Raw genomic sequence first — 24772 nt, 5'->3', positions numbered from 1 at the left:
GGTAATTCTGGGAAGCAGGAAACCATCCATAGGACTGACTTACCTGGCCTGGCGGATGAGGATCTCTTTCCGTGTGGTGGAACATAGCAGTTCTCACTCATGCTCTTTGGTGTAGTCTGTTCTAGACTACTTGCTGCAACTCAGGAACCAGGATATGACACATTCATCCATCAGAGTACATCTGTGGCCATCTCCATGTTTGACAGATGGTATTCTCTCGTGACATGATAGTCAGGTTCCTGAGGGGTCTTGAAAGACTCTGCCTGCAGGTACAAGACCCTATCCAAATGTGGGACCTCAACTTGGTCCTCTCTAGGCTTAATGACCTGCCATTCAACCTGCTGGCTTCCTGCTCCCTTTCCTACTTGTCTTGGAAGATTGCATTTCTAGTGGCTGTGACATCAGCGAGATGGGTCTTGGAGATTATATCTTGGAACCACCTTATATGTCCTTCCAAAAGGAAAAGTTCCAGCTACAATCCCACCCAGCCTTTCTGCTAAAGATGGTTCCCTCCTTCCACATAAACCAGGACATATTGCTGCTTGTGCTCTGCCCTAAAATCTCATAAGACAGCAGAAGAGAAGTGTCTTTTTTGCCCTGGATGTCCAGAGAGCCTTGGTCTTTTACCTGGAATGTACAAATACCTTCCTCTAGTTCAGAGGTGAGCAACCTTTTTTGATCTGCGACCCCCGAACTGCATGAGCCACCAACTGCTGGGCCCAGCCCCCTGCTGGCCAGATTTAGGTGCCGCACCGTGGGGGCCGCCGACTGCCGGGCCCAACCACCGGCCGGCCGGATCTAAACACCGTGACCCCCTGGGACGACATCTGCGACGCCCTTGGGGGTTGCACCCCACAGGTTGCGCACCACTGCTCTAGTTGACCCAGTTCTTTGTCACAATGGTTGGTTTCATCACAGAGGATTTCCAACAGGCTCACCTCTTGCATATGAACATGCTATAAGCTGGCAAAAGTCCTGCTACCAATATTCCAGGCTCATTCAACAATAGTGCAGGTATCATTGGCGGCCTTCTTGGCAAATATGCCAGTCCAAGACATCTGTAGAGCCACAACATGGTCATTCACGTCTCACAACACCATCGCTGAGCAGGCCAGATGTTTGACAGAGCTGTGCAACAGTCAGCACAGCCACGAACTCCTACCCTTGTCCATGGATACTATTTGCAGTCACCTAATGTGAAATGAACATGAACAAGCACTCAAAGAAAAAAAGACAATTACCTGTTTTGTAATGAGTGTTCTTCAAGATGTGTTGCTCATGTCCATTCCACAACCCACCCTTCTTTCCCCACTCCCACAGTTTTCAACAAGAAGGAACTGGGTGAGAGGGTGCATGGCACCACTTATACTGTGCCATGAGGGTGCTACTTGAGTGCCACTTGAGTAACAGCCTCATGACACAGTATATGAAGACTGCTCAGGGACAATCTTCTGACACTGGTGCATGTGGCGAGCACACACACCTAATGTGGACTGCACATGATAGGGATGTGAATGAGTAGTCGAGTAGATGATTAAGCAATAAGCCTAGGCTTATCGGTTAATCTTCTTGACTACTCACATTCCACCCCCTGCTGTCTTTTAAAATCCTGTTCCCCCAGCACCAGCTCTGCAGTACCACGTGTCCCATCCCCCCGTGCTGCTGCTGCTGTGAGAGGTAGCAGCATGGGGGGAAGCTTCCACGAAAGCCTGGTTCGCCATGGACAGAGGCTGCTCCATGGCAACCTCCTCTGCCCTTGCCCCACCCCAGCAGCCTCTGTCTGTGGGGAGTTCAGGCCTCCCATGGACAGGGGCTGCTGCCACCCTGCACTGCTGCCTCTGTATCAAGTCCATGAGGGAAGCTGCTTTTTAAACTGGCTCCCCTCATGGACCAGCTCCCACCTGGCACCCCATACTGATGTCTCTGATACAGAGGCAGCAGTGCAGGGTGGCAGGGGGTCCCTGCGAATGGGGCCAGAGTGCACTGGCTGCCGTCTCCATCCTTGGGGACTATTCTATAGTTGACTAACCATTAAGAATTCATGCAGTTAGTCAACTAGGGTATGTCTACACTACCCCGCTAGTTCGAACTAGGAGGGTAATGTAGGCATACCGCACTTGCAAATGAAGCCCGGGATTTGAATTTCCCGGGCTTCATTTGCATAAACTGGGCGCCACCATTTTTAAATCCCTGCTCGTTCGAACCCCTAGGTTTCGGAGTGGAATGAGGAGTAACGGTAGTTCGGACTAGGAAGCCTAGTCCGAACTACCTAGTTCGTGCCACGTGTAGCCGCGCGGCACGGGGTTCGAACGAGCAGGGATTTAAAAATGGCGGCGCCCAGTTTATGCAAATGAAGCCCGGGAAATTCAAATCCCGGGCTTCATTTGCAAGTGTGGTATGCCTACATTACCCTCCTAGTTCGAACTAGGAGGGTAGTGTAGACATACCCTTAGTCTGTTATCCACTCTAAGGCTATGTCTACACTACAAAGTTAATTCGAACTAACAGACGTTAGTTCGAATTAACTTTGATAGGCGCCACACAGGCAAACCACTAGTTCAAACTTAATTCGAACTAGCGGAGCGCTTAATTCGAACTAGGTAAACCTCATTCCACGAGGACTAACGCCTAGTTCGAATTAAGTAGTTCAAATTAAGGGCTGTGTAGCCACTTAATTCGAACTAGTGGGAGGCTAGCCCTTCCCAGCTTTCCCTGGTGGCCACTCTGGCCAACACCAGGGAAACTCTTCTGCCCCCCTCCTGGCCCCAGAGCACTTAAAGGGGCACGGTCTGGCTACGGTGCCTGTGCCAGGTGCAATCCTGCCAGCACCCAGCCAACAGACCCTGCACCTGGCACGGCACGAGCCAGCCACCCGCTGCCACCCAGCCCTCCGCCTCTTCCTGGGACCAGGCTGGCGGCTCCCAGGAGCCTGCCCAGGTCCGTAAGAGGCGGGCGCCCGCCTGGTCTAGTGCGGACATCGTGGACCTCATCCACGATGTCCGCACTAGGCACAGGAAAGTGGCCGTCTAGGGCAGGATAGCTGCCAGCCTGGCCACCCAGAAGCAGGTTTACATGAAAATCTGGGTGGTCCAGTGAGACCCCCGACCCTGAGCCCTGAGCTTAGAACATAAGAATGGCTGTACTGGGTCAGACCAAAGGTCCATCTAGCCCAGTAGCCTGTCTGCCGACAGCGGCCACAACTAGGTACCCCAGAGGGGATGGACCGAAGACAATGACCAAGCCATTTGTCTCCTGCCATCCATCTCCAGCCTTCCACAAACAGAGGCCAGGGACACCATTTCAACCCCCTGGCTAATACCACTCCATGGACCCAACCTCCATGAATTTATCTAACTTCTCTTTAAACTCTGTTCTAGTTCTAGCCTTCACAGCCTCCTGCAGCAAGGAGTTCCACAGGTTGACTATTTGCTTTGTGAAGAAGAACATTCTGTTATTAGTTTGAAGCCTGCTACCCATTAATTTCATTTGGTGTCCTCTACTCCTTCTATTATGGGAACTAATGAAGAACTTTTCTTTATGCACCCTTTCCACACCACTCATGCTTTTATAGACCTCTATCATATCCCCCCTCAGTCTCCTCTTTTCTAAGCTGAAAAGTCCCAGTCTCTTTAGCCTCTCTTCATATGGGACCTGTTCCAAACCCCTGATCATTTTAGTTGCCCTCTCCTCTCCCACCCTCTCTCTTCCCCTCTCCCACCTCCTTTTCCCAGTCTCCCCAAGTTTTGTTTAATAAAGAGAGTTTCTGTTTTTGAACACACGTGTCCTTTATTTTGTACATCAGGAAGGGGGGCTAGGGAGGGGTAAGTGGAAGGAGGTGAGGGAGGAATGGGGTACGAGCCTCTGATGGGGATGCGTGGGGTGGCTCTGCGGGCTCCTCAGGGTGGAAGCTCTCCTGCAGCTCTCCTGCAGCCCCCCGATTGACACCCCCCCGGATGGCAGCCTGCGGCAAGTGCTGTGATGTGCCGAGTGTGGGCATTCAAGGCACTCCAAGACAAAACTGCTTTGCAAGCGGGGAACCCCTGAGAACTGTCTGTCCAGGGTGGGGGTCGGGTCCCTTTAAGCACAGCCCTCGGCTAGCCTGAGACAGCAGCTCCACGCTCTAAGTCCTAATCTGATGCCCTGCCAGCACTGCTTCCGGCCAGCTTTAATCTCGGTTCAGGGTCCACTCAGTGTGGACATGCTAGTTCAAATTAGCAAAATGCTAATTCGAACTAGTTTTTAGGTCTAGATGCACTAGTTCGAATTAGCTTAGTTCGAATTAACTAATTCGAATTAAGTTAGTTCGAATTAGTGCTGTAGAGTAGACATTCCCTAGCATATGAACAATACATCTCAAAGAATACCAGTTACAGTATAGGTAATTGTCTTTTTTATATAAACTCATCCAAACTTTGTATAAAGAGCAGGATTATTATAGGCATGAGATTTGGAGCAATAATTTTAATTTCTGAATTTATTCAGTAATCTAGAATGATCTGTAGGAAACATACAAATGATAATTGCTATGAGAACTGTCCTGAAAAAGGTAAAATTGTTGTCTTTAAGATTCTAAAATAACAAAGAATATGTTCACAGATTCTTATCTTCTTTACACAAAAATACTCAATACTGTAGCTCTTCTATTTCTAGCCCTGCTGATCCTTGCTAGATTTCTTTTCTTTTCCTAGTACAGTAAACTTCCGATAATCCAGCACCATTAGGACCCAGGGGGTGCCAGACTATCAGAAGGGGGGGCTATGAGGGGTCTGGAGTGGGGTGGGAGGGGATGCCACCCCAGACCCCTCATAGCCCCCCCTTACGATAGTCCGGCTGTACCCCAGGCGTCCCTGATTCAGCCGCTGCTGGTCAGTTTCAGCAGCAGCTGAATCAGGGATGCCTGCAATAGAGCAGCTGGGGTGCTACGGCACCAACCCAGCAGCACTCCAGCTGCTCTTGGGGACGCCTGGGACAGAGCAGCTGGGGTACTGCCCGGTTGGTCCCGTAGCGCTGCGCCTCGGGGCTGCGGGACCAACCCGGCAGGACCCCAGCTGCTCTGCCCCAGGGGTCCCCGATTCAGCCGCTGCTGAAACAGATCTGCGGCTGATTCCAGGAAGCCTGGAGCAGAGCTGCTCTGCCCGGGGCTTCCTGGAATCAGCCGCTGATCTGTTTCAGCAGCAGCTGACTTGGGGACCCCTGGGGCAGAGCAGCTGGGGTCCTGCCAGGTTGGTCCCGCAGCGCCGAGGGGTGGCGCTACGCGACCAACCCCGCAGCACCCCAGCTGCTCTGCCCCAGGCGTCCGGATTCAGCCTGCTGGTGAAACTGATGCTGCTGGTCAGTTTCAGCAGTGGCTGAATCCCAATGTCTGGGGCAAAGCAGCTGGGGTGTTGCCGGGTTGGTCCCGCAGCCCCGAGGGGCAGCGCTACGGGACCAACCCGGCAGCACCCCAGCTGCTCTGCCCCCGGCTTCCCCAATTCAGCTGCTGGTCAGTTTCAGCAGCAGCTGAATGGGTGAAGCCTGTCCGGCTGCCCCAGCACTTCCAGGTTCCTGATGGTGCCGGACCATCAGGAGTCCCGGAGCATTGGATGCCGGACTAATGGAGTTTTACTGTATCAGCATTGCATATCTCTGCTGTGATTGATTCTCTTCGAACAGATAAAATATTTATTATACTCTTTATTTTGGAAACCTTTTTTTTCAAATGCAGCTAGTTGGTCTATGAACCATATTTTAAATGGAGTGTATTGTATGTAAGTTTTCAGGTGTCTGGGATTTCAAAACATTGTGTTAAAAATGATATATTGTTACAGATGGAGTGTGACTTTTCATAATATAAAAACCAGTCTGTATAAAAGAAAAAGTTTTGTTTGTCTTATCTTCTAAGGCTTTATTAAGTAACAAAGTACATTTAAAATCTACATGATTGTGGAAATAGTAAGGAGGGGGCAGGCAAAAGGAGTATTCATATAAAATCAGTCCCACCAAACATGTTTACATTTGATTCATCTGGGAGGATACAGGAAGGGAAACAATATACCCCACAATTTTGACACATGCTTTGATTTTGCTATTAGACTCATAGGACTGGATGGGATCTCAAGTGGTCACCTAGTCCAGTTGCTTGCACTCCTGGCAGGACTAAATACGATTGACCATCCTGACAGATGTCATCCTCCAATTTGTTATGCTGTGAGATATAAATTTTAATTGGTAGACTCCTAGTTAGAGCTTAGAGACAAGTTTTTTAAGGGCCTCCCTTTTATACATAATTCTTTTGAATATATAGCTCATTTGCATGTGTGAATCAGTAATTAGATGCCCTGATACTCAGTTTGCATATGCAAATGTCCATTTTCGTTTGCAAATGTGCTAACTATGCATAAAAAGGGGACTTAAAATGTGCTGAAATATTTCACAAGAGTGTATCAAACTTTGCTAAAAGTATACAATCACTGAAAAAATCTCATAAAAAATTTGATGAAAGATCATTTAAGTTATGTAAGAGCTAAACCAGGAGGTTATATTATATTCTAGCATTCATTTTTGCTTTATTTTTAAATTGAAATTGTAAAGTAACTCAGGAATTAGAGGCTCTGCAAAACTGGAGTTTAAAAAGAAATTTGAGGAAGGGATCAAATTACTTAATTTATACTTACCACAATTAAAAAAAACTTGCCTAGTTAGACTTTTATACATTGAACATAATAAGCCAAATTCTGCATTCATTTATATTTATGTATGACTCTTAAATTAAATGAGATTACACAGATGTAGTCAAGAAGACAATTGTATTCTTAAAACACTTATCACTCCACTTATATATTGTAATAACCGGTATTCTAATAATCTTTTAGAGCATTACATTGTTATTACAGTGCTTTCCGTTTACAAGGTAATCATGCTGGTGTGGCTGCGCTCCTATAGATAAGGTGGCATCAAAACTTCTGTTTAAGGGTTGGTCTTAGTGATCCACATTGGGGTCATTTGAGCTAGGGTTTGTGGAGATATAAATCCTGGGGGAAAATAGCCATTTTTCAGAAAGTTTCTAGATTTTTCTTTTTTTGTGCAGAGCTACCACTCAAACTACAGGCAGTCCCCGGGTTACGTACAAGATAGGGACTGTAGGTTTGTTCTTAAGTTGAATTTGTATGTAAGTCGGAACTGGTACATATTGTAGGGGAAACTCTAGCCAAACATTTTTTTTAGTTTTGGATAGCATAGGGAAAGGTTAACTCCCCTCTAATGTTTGTTTTGCTGTCTGTTCCCCTGTTCAGAAGATTTCACATCTATTTCTGTCCCTGTGACAAACTCAGGACTAAAGGAGTAACTCATCAAAAACCAAACAGCTCTGCACCATGCTTTGAGCTAATAGCTTTATTTCCACACACCACCCAGGGTTCTAGGAGGAGGGTCCTTTTTTTGCTAACACAATGAGGCCAGCACTTTGTTTGTTTTGGTGGAGTCTTTGTTTGCCCAGGGAGCCCAGCATGTATAGGGGGAGGAGGGGCGGAGAGGCTGCTTTTGTCTGCTGTTCGGCAACCTGTTGCTCAGGGGAGGGGGCAGCCTGTTGCTGGCAGGGGGGGAGGGGGGAGGCATGCAGGATGCGAGGCCGCGGGGGGGGGGCAGCGGGCGTGGGGAGGCACTTTTCCTCTGCCCGGCAGCTCTGCGGGATCCCTGTCCCTGTGGCCAGCTGCTGCAAGCAGAGGCCAGTTGGAGCCGGCTGAAGAGGAGGAGGAGGTGGATTCTAGGACCCAGGTGAGCGAGCCCCGGGGACGCTGCTGCACTCTGGGAGCCCTGCATATATAGAGGGGAGGAGGGGCAGAGAGGCTGCTTTTGTCTGTTCGGCAGCCTGTTGCTCAGGGGAGGGGACAGCTTGTTGCTGGCAGGGGGGGCGGGGGGGGGCAGCGGGCGTGGGGAGGCACTTTTCCTCTGCCCGGCAGCTCTGCGGGACCCCAGTCGGAGCCGGTCCGAGGAGGATCCTAGGACCCAGGTGAGCGAGCCCCGGGAATGCTGCTGCGCATGTGCGGGAGTTGCCTCACCCCGTTCGTATCTAGGGATCCGACGTAAGTCGGATCCACGTAAGTCGGGGACTGCCTGTATTGTTATGCAGGTCAAAATGGTTTCACTCTCTTGAGTTTTACCCAAGGCTCCACTTAATATTTGGGAGGCCCTCTGAACAGTATTAAGAAAAAGTACGTTTTTATAGTAAGCATATGTCAATATAGAAAAGCAGCTAGGGAGTTTCCATTTCTGCCATTTCAGTATACTGTAAAGCTTGACTCTCATGTATCCTCTGAAAATCTAAATGGTCAGTTGGATTGCTTTTAAATTTGCTGAGCCTTGTAGATCTCAGGGTAGGATTAGTGAGCCAAATTTGGAACCTTTTTGATCATGAGTTCTTGGATTACATCTATCCACTCTCAATAAAGTGGTTTCTTTTTCTACTTGCACTGTTAAACTAAGGGCTTGTCTACACATCTCTGCAGTTTTGACTATAGGTTTGTGAATTGCAGCACACACTATCACACTGTTCTATGGATGTTGCAGGCATGAACTAAAAGGAACCTCATTCTCATTAATTTAGTCCTGTTTTAAAAGTAATATTAATGCAAATTAGATACCTGGACAGCACCCAAATGCACTCTGCACTTCACATTCTGTAGTTCAAACAGCAGGGCTGTGTAGATGTAGCCTGAAATGTACTACTACTTTGATGAATCACAGATATCATTGAGATTGCTGGCTGTGAACTCATCAGAATTCAATTGACTTGCCTAAGTATAGGTTCATCACAAGCCCTCACCTAAGACAAAAAGAGTTTTGGATGGAATTTGCTACAGTTTGTGATATACAGGCAGTCCCCGGGTTACGTACAAGATAGGGACTGTAGGTTTGTTCTTAAGTTGAATTTGTGTGTAAGTCGGAACTGGCGTCCAGATTCAGCCGCTGTTGAAACTGACCAGCGGCTGACTACAGGAAGCCCAAGGCAGAGCTGCTCTGCCCCGGGCTTCCTGGAATCAGCCGCTGATCAGTTTCAACAGCAGATGAATCTGGACGCCTGGGACAGAGCAGCTGGGGCACTGCCGGGTAGGTCCCCGCAGCGCCGCACCTCAGTGCTGTGGGGACCAACCCGGCAGCACCCCAGCTGCTCTACCCCAGGCGTCCCCAAGTCAGCCGCTCCTGAAACACCAGCGGCTGACTACAGGAAGCCCGAGGCAGAGCTGCTCTGCCCCCCCCAAAGCAGACCAGGGAGACGCGGAGCAGCTTTTCTCGCCCCGGAGGACACGGGTGGCGGGACCGCGGCGCGTCTGGGCGGTCCCGCTGCCCGCGTCCTCCGAGGCGAGAAAAGCCCTGTTCGTATGTAGGGATCCGACATAAGTCGGATCCACGTAACTCGGGGACTGCCTGTAGATGGCAGTGGGGGTGGGTTTCCTGGGGCATATAATCAAAGCCTTTGGGGAGAAAAATCAGATATGGGAATGCTTCTTAGAGGAGTGAGGGGCACTGGGGATGGAGAAGTGGGAAAATGAGGGAGGGGGATCTGGGCTGCAGCAAGGTGTTGGGCGTTATGGGGCACAGGGTAAATGAGGGTGGGAGGCAGGGGAAGGGAGAAAGATTAGGGGCTCAGGTAAGCACACCACAATTCCATCAGTATATGCCACCCCCACATTCCATCTCTGCATGTGCATCCCAAACCCTGCACATCTACCAATTCACTGAGGGCATGTCTATGCTATGGAAACTGCAGCAGCACAGCTGTGGTGCTCTAGCTATGCCATTGTAGTACTATAGTATGCTACCTATAGTACCTGGGTACTTCCTCTAGTGACAAAAGAGGTTTTGCATCACTATAGGAATGCCCCAATAGCTAGGTCAATAGAAGCATTCTTTCTTTGACATCCCATTCCCAAGTGTAATTGTTATATTGACTTAATTTATAAGTATAGGCCAGGCCTTTGACAGTAAGCTCTTCAGTGCAGGGTCACTATAGGTAAGGTTGCTTCCCAGCTTCTGATTACAGGTTGCTGTATGTTGGAAATTAATAATGATTCAAGATGTCAAAACAACAGGTTCAAACGGAATTATTTAACAAAGATTATTAATCCAAAAGTACAACAGGACTCGGAGCCGTACCCATCCCATTCATAGGATGAATTGGGGCAGCCACCACAGGCTTGTACTTTCGGGGGCCCTTCAGTGGCCACCCTAGCCTTTCTATGGACAGGAGGGACCCAAGGGATTACAGAGCCTGGCACAGCAGCAGCAGGAGTTGCCCACACACACTCACCGCCTGGGCAGTGGGAGTAAGAGCAGCCTGTCAGCCTGCTCTACTCTGCTTCACTGCCATCTCCCAGCCTGCTGCACGTAGCTTCTCAGTGGCAGTAGGAATCAGAGTGCCCCATCCTAGGGCACTCTGGTCCTGCCACAACAGATAAACTAGGCACACTGGGCTGGGAGGGTAGCACAGCGAGGCAGAGCAGGCTGCTAGACCACTCCAGCTCCTGCTGCCTGCATTGTTTGGGGGAGAGTGTGGAGGACGGCCTTGGGGAAGGGGTGGAGCCTGTGGCAGATGGGCTGCAGCAGGGGGGTGCTCAAGGCTCTGCACCTGGGACATGGGAGGGGATTCTCCCAGGACCTGCACCCACCTCAGGAAAGCACTGTACACAATATAGAAAGAAAATATACATCAGCTCTCTGTGAATGATAAAAACCTGTTGCACTGCTTCCTTCTTCTGTTTTCATTCCCAGTTTAGCTGCCCAAAATTCTTTCCTTTTACAAGGTGTGAGACAAATTTCTTTTTGAAGAGAAGAAATATCTATTGTTTTTGATATCTCAATTTACCTAATTTCTTATTGACCTAAAAGCCTAATCATCTCCCCCAGTTAGCCTTTGGTTCTCACAAATGATAGAGAAAGTGAGGTATGGGGAGGGTGATGAAGGAATATATAAATTGAGAACAAAACTTCCAACAAGAAATATTAGTGAACAGGCCCAGAGATGGAATTGGACTGAGGAGAAAAACAAGAGCAGAAAGGTAGATTTTTAATTGTTCAGTGTAAAGATGGTAGTAGAAGAAGCCTTGAGCGGGGATGAGATAACCCCAAGAAATCATGAGGGAAAAGAGGAGTACACTAGAATCTCAGAGTTATGAACACCAGAGTTACAAACTGGCCAGTCAGTCATATATTTCAGTTGAAATCATAGAATCCTAGAACTGGAAGGGACCTCGAGAGATCATGAAGTCCAGCCCTCTGCCCTCATGGCAGAACCAAGCACCATCTTGATCATCCCTGATAAATGTCCGTACAACTCACTCTTAAATATCTCCAGTGATAGAGATTCCACAACCTCCCTAGGCAATTTATTTCAGTGTTTAACCACCCTGACAGTTAGGAAGTTTTTCCTTATGTCCAACCTAAACCTCTCTTGCTGCAATTTAAGACCATTGCTTCTTTTTCTTTCCTCAGAAACCAAGGCGAATAATTTTTTCCCTACCTTCTTGTAACACCCTTTTGAATACTTGGAAATTGCTATTGTGTCCCCTCTCAGTCTTCTCTTTTCTAAACTAAACAAGCCCAGTTCTTTCAGTCTTCCCTCATAGCTCATGTTTTCTAGACCTTTAATCTTTTTTGTTGCAGAAATATGAAATCAGGAAGCAGCACAGACAAAAAAAAAAGCAAAAACTATTACAGTAAAACAATGCTATGCTAAACATAAACTGATAAAAAAGGGAAAGTCGGTCTTTTTCTTTTTGCATAATAAAGTTTCAAAGCTATATTAATTTTCAGTTATAAACTTTTGAAATAACAGAACATTTTGTTCTTAGTTACAAACAATCCAGAGTTAAAACAATCTCCATTCTCTGAGGTTCTACTGTATTTCATAGATGGAACCTCATGAAAAGTAAAAGGGAGAGGAGGAGAACCAGTCAAGAAGACATTGAAAGAACAAGCAGAACAGTAAGAGGAGAACCCACAGGATGAAATCACAAAAGCTAAGTGAGGACAGGATTTCAAGGAGAGTATGTTTAACAGAGTTAAAAGCAGACAAGAGGTTAAAGTTGAAGATTAAGTAGAGGCTCGGGGTGTTAATGGTTAACCAGTTAATCAGTGTGGGCTGGAGCAGCTGCCCACCCACTGCGGGCAGAGGGCTGCTCCAGCCCTGCGGGGCCTACTGCAGGTGTGGAGTACTTCAGCCCAGCCAGAGCAGCTCCTGGCCATGGCGAGGGGGGGTGGGGGATACCTCCAGCCCAGCTGTGGCGGGTAGAGGGGTTGCTCCAGCCAGGTTGCAGTCGGCCCCCTCTCCCTTTCCTGTTTAATCAGTTAACCAGTTGAACTTAATGTTTAACTGGTGGGATTTTACTCCCTATTAGAGACTCTAAGGGCATGTCTAGACTGTATCCCTCTGTCGGCAGAGGGATGCAGATTAGGCAGGTTGACATTGCAAATGAGGCAGGGATTTAAATAGCCTGTGCCTAATTTGCATAAAAATGGCCACCTCCTTTTGCCAACTCAGCACTTTGTCTGCAAAAAGCGGCTGTCTAGAGAGGGATCTGTTGAGAAAGAAAGCCTTTTTCAACAGATCCTGTAAACCTCCTTGCAGGAATGTGAGATTCAGTTACTTCCAATTTAACGTGCATTCCAAGATGGGTATTTTAGCAAGTGTAGGCTCACCCCTTCCATCCCATCTTCCATCCACTCCCACAAGTCAGGAAAACACAAATTGTTGCTACCTTTACATTATGAACGTGGCGAGGGACTATGTACAGCCATTTTCCAACATGAGCTAAATATTTTTTTAATTAAACTGGTCAATGTGGTGCACTGAAAAAATAGCAACAAAATTTTTGTTGACATCGGCAATGCTAGATTCAGGAAGTAAGAATGTACATGCAAACTACCTGCATGAGGTTTTTGTGATTTTTGTAAATTCATGCACTACTAACGGCTCTGTAAGTTCATTCACTACAGAATCTCTATATTCTTTCCCAGTAATATGATCCCTCATTAAAATACACTATTCAACCTTCTGTCTTGTATTTTAATCAATGAGAACCAAATTATTACTCCATAAAACAGCATGGTTATTTAACATTCAGAATATTATTGGTACTTTGTGTGGAATACAACAAAAACAGACAAAAGCATTCTATTGAGGACCATGGATTTTAAGTCAAATTAATGATAGAAAAGTTAGTGTGTGAATACCTAACTTATAAAAAGGAGAATAAACCTCATTGAATGGCAGTCCATCTTGTTTACACTGAAAATCTTACCTTCATATCCTGTCAAAACTAAGGCTGCCATTTTACATGGCAACTATAAAAGTTTGTAATTTTGAAGTAAATTAAATTAAATTAATCTTGCAATACTTCGAAGAGCAAAAGATTTCAAATAAACAATGATATGATGATATTTTGAAGGCCTGTGTATTGCTTACAAGACACATCAATTGCCTAAGAGTTTGGCTGTGCACTTAACAGTGAAAGGCCAAAAAGGATACTGAACACAAAAAAGGATGCAGAACTTAAAGAAATAGGGTGTGTTTTTTTAAAATATGTTTTGGCTTTTATGGTTTAATACTTGGAAAGCTATGCTGCAACTTAGTGTAGATTTATGTATGTAGAAGACTGTAGGAACACCCACAGAAGAGGAATCAGTGATCCTTTGTAAAGCCTCAAAGAAAAATGTTGCCAGATACAGCAATATGAAATAACTGTATATAGGAAATAACTTTATTGCAGCAAGAATTTAATTTAAAGATTTGTATGTAAACAATACATAACATCTTCTGGGACACCCAGGATTGCAGCACTGTCAGGTAACTTATACCACCAGGCTAACCCCCAGCAATAGCTATAACCCATTGGTGTTCCATTTCCCATGATCTGCTTTGGACATAGAGTGTTGGAAGTTCCACATCAAGGATTTGAGATACAACAGCTTCATGGCTCCTTGCCCTATGTAAACCTAAAGGGGCATCCAGGAAGTGATCGGGCAACCGTGTGGATTTCATGTAGCTACCATGATCCTTCCTGTTCCTGGTTTTGACCTCAACTTGATTTAGACTTTGCTTCTGGCCTTGGACTCTAACCTTTGGTGCGCAGGCCTTGAATTTATGAACTCTTCTGCTAGTCCAACTCTGAGGTTTGCTCCTGCTTTGACCCTTGATGTTGACTGCCTTTGTTGGAATCCTACCACTAGAATTAGATACTTTATTTTTTTATTTTTAAATATTGAGCATTTTCCAATATAATTATGTGGATTCTAATCTCACAGTTCTGGGCTATATAAAATGCGAGAGAATACAAGATTTCTTATGGAAATGCCAATAGTTACAATGTTGTTACTTAATACAACTCCATGTTTTTCCTATCAGTTGATACCTGGGGAGTACATTTCTCTAAGGTGCATAGTTACTTCTTTTCTTGTAATGTCCCAGGAATCAAATCTGTGTCAATAATTTTAGCAGTAGCTTTATTATTAAGGGTTCCTCTGCAATTTTGACTCTAATTAGATTTTCTTTCCATTGTTAGTTGCCCTATGACATGATCTCAACGAATGAACTATAACTATGTAGAACATAGTGGATAATTGGCTCTTCTGCAGAATCAAAATCATTCTGATGAAACATATGACGATCAGAAGTCAATTTGGAAATTATTTAAGAATGTCTGGTAACATCCTGGAGCTCACCTGAATTTGCAAATAAGTACTAGTATATGTAAACAAAGAAAATAAAACTTCTGTTCCCATATGAAAGTTAAATAATGGTAGATGGAGATCTAGCATACGGGATAGATAGGAGACTAGATAGGAGGGTGATCAAGCAAGAACTGGGCATGAGCAGAATGGAAGAGGAGCAGCGAAATCCACCGTTGCACAGATCTGCCTAGCCCCTCCCCCCTCCTGCTGGGACAGTAAAAATCCCCATAATGACTGCTCTGCCCATTTTCTTTGAGTAGCCTCCATGAAGTAGCTCTGCCAGACTGGGAGAAGGATTCCTGATCCACATGCCCTTAGGCATCTGTCCAGCTAGTAAGGCCAGGTACTGGGCTGTGGACTGAATCAGATCAAATATGGACAGAACTTGACACAGCTGTCAGTGTAAACAATGGCAAAACATTCATCAGTTTCAAAGCACTATCATTATTTCGTGATAATGCAATGTTGGAAAAATCTAGCCCCCAATTTCCATGAATTAAACATATCCAAGTAGGTATTAGGGCAAAAACATATCCAAGTAGGTTTTAGGGCAGAATTTTAGGGCAAAAGAACATTTTTTATTCTTTACAACAAGATTTGGTTTCTAGCTTAGTTGTACTATTGCCATTTTCAACTGCAACGTATTTAATTAATAGATGGTAACTAAGGGGTATGTCCCCACTGCAGCTGGGAGCAAGTCTCATAGTGTGGGTAGACAACTTGTGTTAGTGTGGTTCCAAAAAGCTAGTGGAAGTGCTAAAAATAGATGGGTGAATGTTGTGGCTTAGCAGAGACTTTAGCTAGATGTCCAAGAATAGACTCAGACTTTATCTACATGCACAAATTTTAGCAACACAGCCATGTTTTGTAAAGTCAAGCAGTGTAGTCGCTGTTTGCTTGCACCTTTGCCAACAACATTTTTCCACTCCCAACAAGCGGAGTTCACATTGTCAACAGAAGAACACGCCTACCAACAATACACTGTTTACATGAACATTTGCCAGGGCAAAACTCTGGTTGTTTGGGGATAAGGAGATAGCACCTGTGAACAACGAAAGTTTTGTCACTCGATTGACAGTGTAGACAAAGCCTCAGTGGATAGAGTGGGTTTGAGAGCAGGAGCTGCCTTGCAAACTGAAAAGCCCTCACTGCTATTTTTAATGCACTGGTTTGTAGATGCACTCAAATAATAGGGAATTAAAATCGGTTCCATATGTTGGATGTCAACTCCTGATTGTTTTGCCCATGCCCATGGAAGTCAGTGGGATTATTTGTGTGGGTAAGTAAGCAGGATCTAGTTGTATATATTCTTAATGCAGTATCAGCTGCATTTTTGTGGATTTCTACTGCAAGAACAATTATAGAATAGCAGTTTCCTATATTAAAATTGCTGTTTTTGAATGTAGAATGATTACATTATAAAGTCTAATCCAGGATAAATTTAATGCAGGTTTGCTTAAAGTAAATCACATAGAGATACAAATCAAGGATTATATTTTCCTAAATCTTTTAGGCTCCAGCTATCCAGTCATATCTAATGTCACTAAATGTTTGCATAATTATACTTTGATTACAAGATGATTCAAAATTGTTGACGCAAAAATATCCTTCTGGCATTTGCTGTATTTACTATAAGAGTAGAAAGAAATGAAAGCAAATCGCTTATAACAATCTTGATTAGGACCCTCTGGAGAGGGTAATATACACTGAGGATTTATGCATAAAGGCGTATAGTTATAAGTCTGATGAGAGAACTTAATGTCAATTGCAAATCCATTCAAAAATGGAAATTGGTTAAAATAAATCCAGATTTATATTTGGAAATGATGTCTAACAAATATCATAAAGGAGAAGCAGATAAAAATATGCTCCTAAATATCAAAACTAGATTTGAAATACAGTTTCAAATCAAGATGTGATTTTTATGTAAATCACATTGTTGTAGTATCAGTTAAAATTGTAAACAAGACTCCATTAGTTTTTATTAAATAAAGGTAATGTTTTCAAAATGTAAACATAAGCAAGGCCTTATTGTGCAAATTTTTAAGTCACTGCTTACCTTTAAACATATGAGTAACCTCATTGATTTCAGCAGAGCTACATACTTTCTTAAATGGGTATATGTAAGCCTTTGCAAGATCAGGACCTAAAACAGCTTCCAAATACAAATCCGTAGAATATTTTTTCTCTTCTACAGTAGCTTGGCAGTTTTTTATAAAAAACTACAGATTGCAATCCTAGCCCTAATCAAGTCAATGGTAGTTTTGGCATTCACTTCAATGGAGTCAGAGGTTCACCCATGATCTCTTAAAATGCATGAGATTAAACTACTGGAGAATTACAGACCAGTAAACATTATCTGTAGGGTGACCATCCGTCCCGTTTTTATAGGGACAGTCCTTTATTTAAGACCTCCTCCCAGCATCCCGACTTTTTTTTAAAAAACGGGCAGATTATCCCATATTTCCCCTGCAGCAGGGGAGAGGAGGGGGAAGCCACCAGTACTTAGGGCTTCAGCTGCTGAATCTCCAAGCACCAGCAGCACATCTCCCCTCCCCACCCTGCATGCTGTGGGGCTGAACTTCATCCCTGAAGGGTGGGCAGGGAGCCGCCAGAACTCAGAGCTTCAGCCTCTGGAGCCCCAAGTGCTGGTGGCTCCAGTCTTCCCCCACTATGGGGCTAAAACCCTGAGTGACAGAGACTCCCTTCCCTCCCCCACCCCACTGAAAGGCTGAAGCCCCAAGCACCAGCAGTTCCCCCACCCCACTGAAAGGCTGAAGCCCCGAGCACCAGCAGTTCCCCCCCCTTGATGTCCCGTATTTGGCATAGGGAAATATGGTCACCCTACTTATCTGTCCTTGGTAAATTGGTCAATTATATGTATAGGTATTTTATAATTCTACTTATTTTTTTTATGTAAGGTCTAAGGACAACAGATTCTACAAAGTAAATTTGTGCATCACTAATAGACTAATACTTTTTTGAATTAATCAGTAAAGTAGCAGACATAGAAAAGCCAGTTGATTTAATTTTTGTGGGCTTTCAAAAGGGTTTTCAGACAGTCCCTAACACGAGATTACTGAAAGAACAGAGCAGTTTTAGTTTGAGAAACAAAGTATTCTTATGGAAAAAATTCTGTGTAATAATCAGGAGGAAAAGAATAGGAATAAATGGTCTATTTTTTGCCCTGCCTGTGAACAATGACAAAACTGTTTTAGTATAACAGAGTGTAGGGAAAGACATTCTACATCCATTTAATGAGGGGAACCCCACATCAGAAGGAGAAGTGTTTTCATAAATGTTTGGATCCTGGTTCTGCAATGGACTGAACTTTTGGGAGGGGGCCTACTTTACTGGGCAAGAACAGTAAGGCTGTGTCTAGACTACATGCCTCTGTCGTCAGAGGCATGTAGATTAGACACATAGGCAAAGGCAAATGAAGCCGCGATTTAAATGATTTACATGGCTGCTGTTACATGGCTGATCAGCTGTTTGTCCGCTCAGCGCGCTAGTCTGGACGCTCCCCTGCCGACATCAAAGCCCTTTGTCGCAGCCCCGTTATTCCTCGTGGGATGAGGTTTACCGGGGCTGCCGACAAAGGTCTTTGATGTCGGCAGGGGAGCGTCCAGACTAACGCGCTGAGCGGACAAACAGCTGATCAGCTGTTTGTCGGCTGAGCGCGGCAGCCATGTAAATGTAAATGAACCCTTTGCCAAAACAACAAATCTACATGGCTCCGTCGACGGAGCCATGTAGTTTAGACGTACCCTAACTGTTGATAAGCTTAGAGTCAGGCTTTAAACATAAGTTTTATAGTTAATTTCGTATTGTAACCACTTCCTTCCCTACTACTTATAGTTAAATTTTTATTCTTACTTTTTAAAAATCTTCTGTTATATTATAAATGCTCAGAGGGACGAAGTGGATTACAGGAGTAGAGGTTTAAGAGAACAGATAAACAGATACTCTGCATCTGTGTGGATAGAGGATTTGGAATCACTGTGGGTAGCCAACACCTGGGGCTGGATATCACAGGGGAATGATTCAAAGGAATTCAGGGATTGGGATGCACCTGTTTGTTAACCAGAGACATGGCTGGCATAAGCCCAGAGGGAGAATGCTTTAGTAGCTGAAGGGCTGGCAGCATCAGGAACATTCAGTAACCATAAGATGCCCTCTCACTAGATACATAAGAACATAAGAACATACTGGGTCAGACCAAAGGTCCATCTAGCCCAGTATCCTGTCTACCGACAGTGGCCAGCACCAGGTGCCCCAGAGAGGGTGACCGAAGATAATGATCAAGCGATTTGTCTCCTGCCATCCCTCTCCAGCCTCTAACAAACAGAGGCCAAGGACACCATTTTATCCCCTGGTTAATAGCCTTTTATGGACCTAACCTCCATGAAATTATCTAGCTTCTCTTTAAACTCTATTATAGTCCTAGCCTTCGCAGCCTCCTGCAGCAAGGAGTTCCACAGGTTGACTACACACTGTGTGAAGAAGAACTTTCTTTTATTAGTTTTAAACCTGCTACCCATTAATTTCATTTGGTGTCCTCTAGTTCTTCTATTTAGGGAACTAATAAATAACCCCCCTCAGTCTCCTCTTTTCTAAACTGAAAAGTCCCAGTCGCTTTAACCTCTCCTCATATGGGATCCGTTCCAAACCCCTAATCATTTTAGTTGCCCTTTTCTGAACCCTTTCCAAGGCCAAAATATCTTTTTTGAGGTGAGGAGACCACATCTGTACACAGTATTCAAGATGTGGGCGTACCATAGTTTTATACAGGGGCAGTAAGATATTCTGGGTCTTATTTTCTATCCCTTTCTTAATAATTCCTAGCATCCTATTTGCCTTTTTGACCGCCGCTGCACACTGTGTGGAAGTTTTCAGAGAACTGTCCACGATAACTCCAAGATCTCTTTCCTGATTTGTCGTAGCCAAATTAGCCCCCATCATACTGTACGTATAGTTGGGGTTATTTTTCCCGATGTGCATTACTTTACACTTATCCACATTAAATTTCATTTGCCACTTTGTTGCCCAATCACTGAGTTTGGTGAGATCTTCTTGGAGTCCCTCACAGTCTGCTTCTGTCTTGACTATCCTAAACAGTTTTGTATCATCTGCAAACTTTACTACCTCACTGCTTACCCCTTTCTCCAGATCATTTATGAATAAGTTGAAAAGGATTGGTCCCAGGACTGACCCTTGGGGTACACCACTAGTTACCCCTCTCCAATCTGAAAATGTACCATTTATTCCTACCCTTTGTTTCCTGTCTTTTAACCAGTTCTCAATCCAAGAAAGGACCTTCCCTCTTATCCCATGGCCATGTAATTTACACAAGAGCCTTTGGTGAGGGACCTTGTCAAAGGCTTTCTGAAAATCCAAGTTTACTATACTGGATCCCCCTTGTCCGCATGTTTGTTAACCCCTTCAAAGAACTCTAACAGATTAGTAAGACAGGGTTTCCCTTTACAGAAACCATGTTGACTTTTGTCCAATAAATTATGTTCTTCTACATGCTTCACAATTTTATTCTTTACTATTGTTTCAACTAATTTGCCCGGTACTGAAGTTAGACTTACCAGTCTGTAATTGCCAGGATCGCCTCAAGAGCCCTTTTTAAATATTGGTGTCACATTGGGTACCTTCCAGTCATTAGGTACGGTAGCTGATTTAAAGGATAGGTTACAAACCACAGATAATAGCTCAGCAATTTCCCATTTTAGTTCTTTTAGAACCCTTGGATGAATGCCATCCGGTCCCGGAGATTTGTTAACATTAAGTTTTTCTATTTGTTCCAAAACCTCCTCTAATGACACTTCAATCCGGGACAGTTCTTCAGATTCATCACCCAAAAAGGACGGTGCAGATTCAGGAATCTCCCCAACGTCCTCAGACGTGAAGACTGAAGCAAAGAAATCATTTAGTTTCTCTGCAATGGCTTTATCGTCCTTGATTGCTCCTTTTATAGCTCGATCATCTAGGGGACCCACAGGTTTTTTAGCAGGCTTCCTGCTTCTAATGTACTTAAAAAACATTTTGTTATTTCTTTTTGAGTTTTTGGCTAGCTGTTCCTCAAAATCTTTTTTTTGCTTTTCTTATTACATTTTTACACTTGATTTGACAGTGTTTATGTTCCTTTCTATTTATCTCACTAGGATTGGACTTCCACTTCTTAAAAGATACCTTTTTGTCCCTCTCTGCTTCTTTTACATGGTGGTTAAGCCATGGTGACTCTTTTTTAGGTCTCTTGCTATGTTTTTTAATTTGGGGTATACATTTAAGTTGGGCCTCTATTATGATGTCTTTAAAAAGTTTCCATGCAGCTTTCAGGGATTTGGCTCTAGTCACTGTGCCTTTTAATTTCTGTTTAACTAACCTCCTCATTTTTGTGTAATTCCCCTTTTTTACAATGGGTAAAAAGGTGACTCATAGCCTTCTGTACCTTGAGATCCATTGCAGACCTCTCCATGAAAGAGGGAAGTACTCTGGTGATGAGATGTGCTGCTTCTATTCTGCATTAGCCCTTGAAATAGAGACTATCCATTTCTGATGCTCTCATTCCAGAATCTTTCATAAGTATTGTGTTCACTTAAAATATTTCTTAAAAGAATAAGTGGATTGAAGTGACACAGTCTGTTCTCCAGCAGGTTTCCCAAGGCATACAGATCCTGTAACAAGAAGGCACTTCCCACATGCTGCTCACAGGATGGATTATATGGATTTTGAGGATGACAGTCGTGGATGGTGGTTTGACATGGACATGGTGATAATCTACATTTATTCTGTCAACTGGGTAATAGGGTTCATTGTTTTCTGTTTTCTTTGTTATTTGTTCTTTCCTTTCTAGGGGACGGCGCTGCTTTGATAAAACTGGAGACTCGTGCACACAAAGGGATTGTGAATAGAAATGGTTTCAAGTCATTAATGCAGATTTTTCTTTCTATGGTTGGAAGCTCTTATCATTCAGAATTGCATTAGGCTACACCAAACATGTCATGGGGCTAAAGACCATGCTTTGGATATAGGCATCAAAGGACTTGAGCTTTGCTGAAAACATAAGGTGAAATTCTGGCCACATTGAAATCAGTGGGAGTTTTACCATTGATTTCAGTGGGACCAGCATAATGTGTAAAATTGTCCATATGTGGAAATGAAGCATCAAGATTTGTTTGGAGGAGTTTCTGCTCTGAGGGCTGTAGCATGGTCTGGTAGACCTGCATTCAGTTTTGGGGCTCTATACTGATATATTGTGCAACCTTAAGCAAGTCACATCATCCACTAGTGCCTCAATTTCCTCATGTGTTAAAAGGCGGTGATGGAGAGGAAACCCTCCTCTCAAAGTGTGAGTCTCAAAGTTAATGATTAGCACTTTTCATGTGTAAGGATCCCATAGCTCTTTAAGGTGTATACGTAGAGACTGGTCACTCAGTATTGAAATGTTCCTACCTTTGAGGTGGAATACAACAATCATTTAATGCTACCCATGCTACAAAACACTTTTTAAAGTAAAAGCAATGACAGAGCTCCCACTGATGCTACTGAAGGGACTTCAGATTCCATGAGTGGTGGATCAAGTTAGGGCTGGGGGAAGCAAGCTCCCTCCCCCAATCTCACTTCCAACCCCACCCCTTCTGTCCAGGTCCCTTCCCCCAGCACCACAGGGAGGTGAGGCAGTGTGCAGCCTCAGCCCTCCCTTAGCACCATGAGGAGGGAGGATTGTGTGTGATCCCAGCCTCCCCAGGAGGGAGGAAGGCTCGCAGCCCTGGAACATGGGGAAGGGAGGAGAGTGCAAAGCCCCAGCCTCCCCAGGCCCGGAGCACTGGGGAAGGAGGGCAGTGCACGGCCCTACGCCTCCCAACCCAGAGTACAGAGAGAGCTAGGGTTGCCAGGTGTCCGGTATTGACTCTGACAGTCCAATATTTTTGCCTCCTGTCTGGTAAAAAAAAATTCAGAAAATACCAGACACCTAAAATGTCCGGTATTTTCTGATTTTTTTCCCCGGCCAGGAGGCAAAAATACCGGACACCTGGCAACCGTACAAACACTCAGCGCCCAGCATCCCCCTCCGGCCCCTAACACTCCCTGCTCCCAGCCCCCATGGTTACTTGGTTCTGCAGGGAAGCTAAATTCTAAGAATACAAAATGGTTGCTGGCAAAAAGACCAAGGGAAATCACCCCCCATGGGTCTTAGTGCTCAACCCCCCTGTTCCTATTCCTATTCTGACTGCACTCACTGTGAAAGGGGCCATGCTGTTGTTGTTTTGTTGTTGTTGTTGTTTTGTTTTTGCTTAATAAGTCTTGGAGTCCTTTTTTTTGCTCAGCAACTTTGGTCTTCCCCCCCTTTTTTTCTTCAACAGAATTTTTCCCCGGTGGGTTTTTTGAGGGTGGGGGGTGGGAGGGATTCAGTATTTTTGGTTCAACCATCTGGCAACCCTAGAGAGAGAGCAGGCACTGGGGGCAGCAACACTCCACCCCCAGTACTCCTACATTAGGTGTTCTGGGGGCAGAGTGTGAGTGGGACCATGCCTGGCTGTTTGGGAAGGCAATGCCTTCCTTCCCTGCCCATGATAACCCCCAGCCCCCACCCCCCTTGTCTGATACTATAGTAAAATGGAAACACACAAAGATAAGACAGAGTGGCTAAAACTTCTACTTTGAGAAGTACAAGGGATCTTTTAATTTCTAGCACTTACGTGTGAGCTGTCCCATTAACTTCAGTATTTGTATTGGAAACCTCAGGAGCCACTGCTTATTCAATATATGGCACTATTCTATCAGATTGCTAAAAGATGAGGTTCAACTGAGTGACCATAATGTGATAATTATGCTCAGGAACTTAAAGTTAAGCAAGTGCTTAAGCACTTTGCTGACTCAAGACAAGAAATGAGCAAGGCCTCAGACTTGTCTCATTTGAAAGATGACACTTCCAGCAGCACTTTGGCTCCCAGCATTTAATTTTTCTCAAGATGCATAAAATAACTTCTGTAAGATTAGGCAACCCTAGGAGGATTTTTTTTACAGAGTGAAAATACTAGTACAGTTACAACTCTGTTGACTGAAGGGATTTGGTCACTTTCTTTTAATATTGCTCTAATGGGTCATGGGAAATATAATAATTAAAATTCGCCATCATTACAGTTGTGGGCATGAGAAAAATTAGTGTATTACCTCTAATTACAGTAGGTTGTCTTGTACTAATGATAGGGAAATATTATTCCTACTGATCATCTATCTCATTAAAACTTCAGAGACTTTTAATAAAACTCATGGTACACTAAAACTCTCAGCAAACTTCAAACATGTTTCTCAGCTATGCCAGAACTAAAGTTACAACTTTGAGTTTTTTCAAACTTGTAAATCAACTGTTCCTGGCTCAGCGAAGAGAAGGAATGTGAAGCACCTTTTCCACCAACATGTACTTGCACTTACTGAGGTCAAAACGTGTTAGACTAAAAGGATGTATCATGAAATATTGCTTTAGATAACCAACTTGTTAGTTTGAAACATGAAACAAATTTTTTTAAATAAATATTGAATCAGATTTAAGAATTTAACTAGGGTGCTTCTCAGATGATCATATCCATTAGCTAATATTTCAAAATCTAGTTATACATAAAGCCTCTATTTACACCAATCAAATGAAAGTAAACTTACATTAAAAAATTCTGGTACCATTTTATCATGGATTTATTCTGAAAAATAACTGGGGATGCTAGGAAGTGAGTAAATAGCTAATCATAGTTGATAGAATTTCTGTCGACTACACAATTAGTCAATAAGGGTATGTCTACACTAGCCCCCCTAGTTTGAACTAGGGTGGCTAATGTAGGCATTCGAACTTGCAAATGAAGCCCGGGATTTAAATATCCCGAGCTTCATTTGCATGTTCCCGGGCAGGCGCCATTTTTAAATCCCCTTAGTTCAAACTGACTGCCCACGGCTACACGCGGCAGTCAGAAGTTAATCCGAACTAAGTCCTTAGTTCGGATTAACTGTTACACCTCATTGCAGGTGACTGCCGCGTGTAGCCGTGGGCAGTCAGTTCGAACTAAGG

General features: G+C 44.3%; 1 protein-coding gene and 1 long non-coding RNA gene across 3 annotated transcripts in view; one reads left to right on the top strand and one right to left on the bottom strand.

Moving 5' to 3' along the window:
* LOC142829942 (uncharacterized) overlaps positions 1 to 765 on the bottom strand; it is a 34143-nt gene extending 33378 nt beyond the window's left edge. Inside the window, exon 1 of the long non-coding RNA XR_012904888.2 lies at positions 628 to 765. This is a non-coding gene — a long non-coding RNA (uncharacterized LOC142829942). The remainder of the gene's footprint in view (positions 1 to 627) is intronic.
* RNF180 (ring finger protein 180) overlaps positions 1 to 24568 on the top strand; it is a 144212-nt gene extending 119644 nt beyond the window's left edge. The window contains exon 7 of one of the 2 annotated variants that reach the window (XM_075932404.2): positions 21366 to 24568. In XM_075932404.2, coding sequence (XP_075788519.2) covers positions 21366 to 21565 — 200 coding nt within the window. In that variant the 3' untranslated portion in view covers positions 21566 to 24568. Of the gene's footprint in view, positions 1 to 21362 lie in introns of both variants that reach the window. The other variant, XM_075932402.2, reaches the window with a different exon arrangement.
* Positions 24569 to 24772: the final 204 nt, after the last annotated feature.

Source organism: Pelodiscus sinensis, chromosome 6, assembly GCF_052426305.1.
Source record: "Pelodiscus sinensis isolate ZL-2025 chromosome 6, ASM5242630v1, whole genome shotgun sequence".
NCBI lineage: Eukaryota > Metazoa > Chordata > Testudines > Trionychidae > Pelodiscus > Pelodiscus sinensis.
The sequence above is the reverse complement of the archived record's forward strand: the minus strand, read 5'-3'. Positions and strand labels throughout refer to the sequence as shown.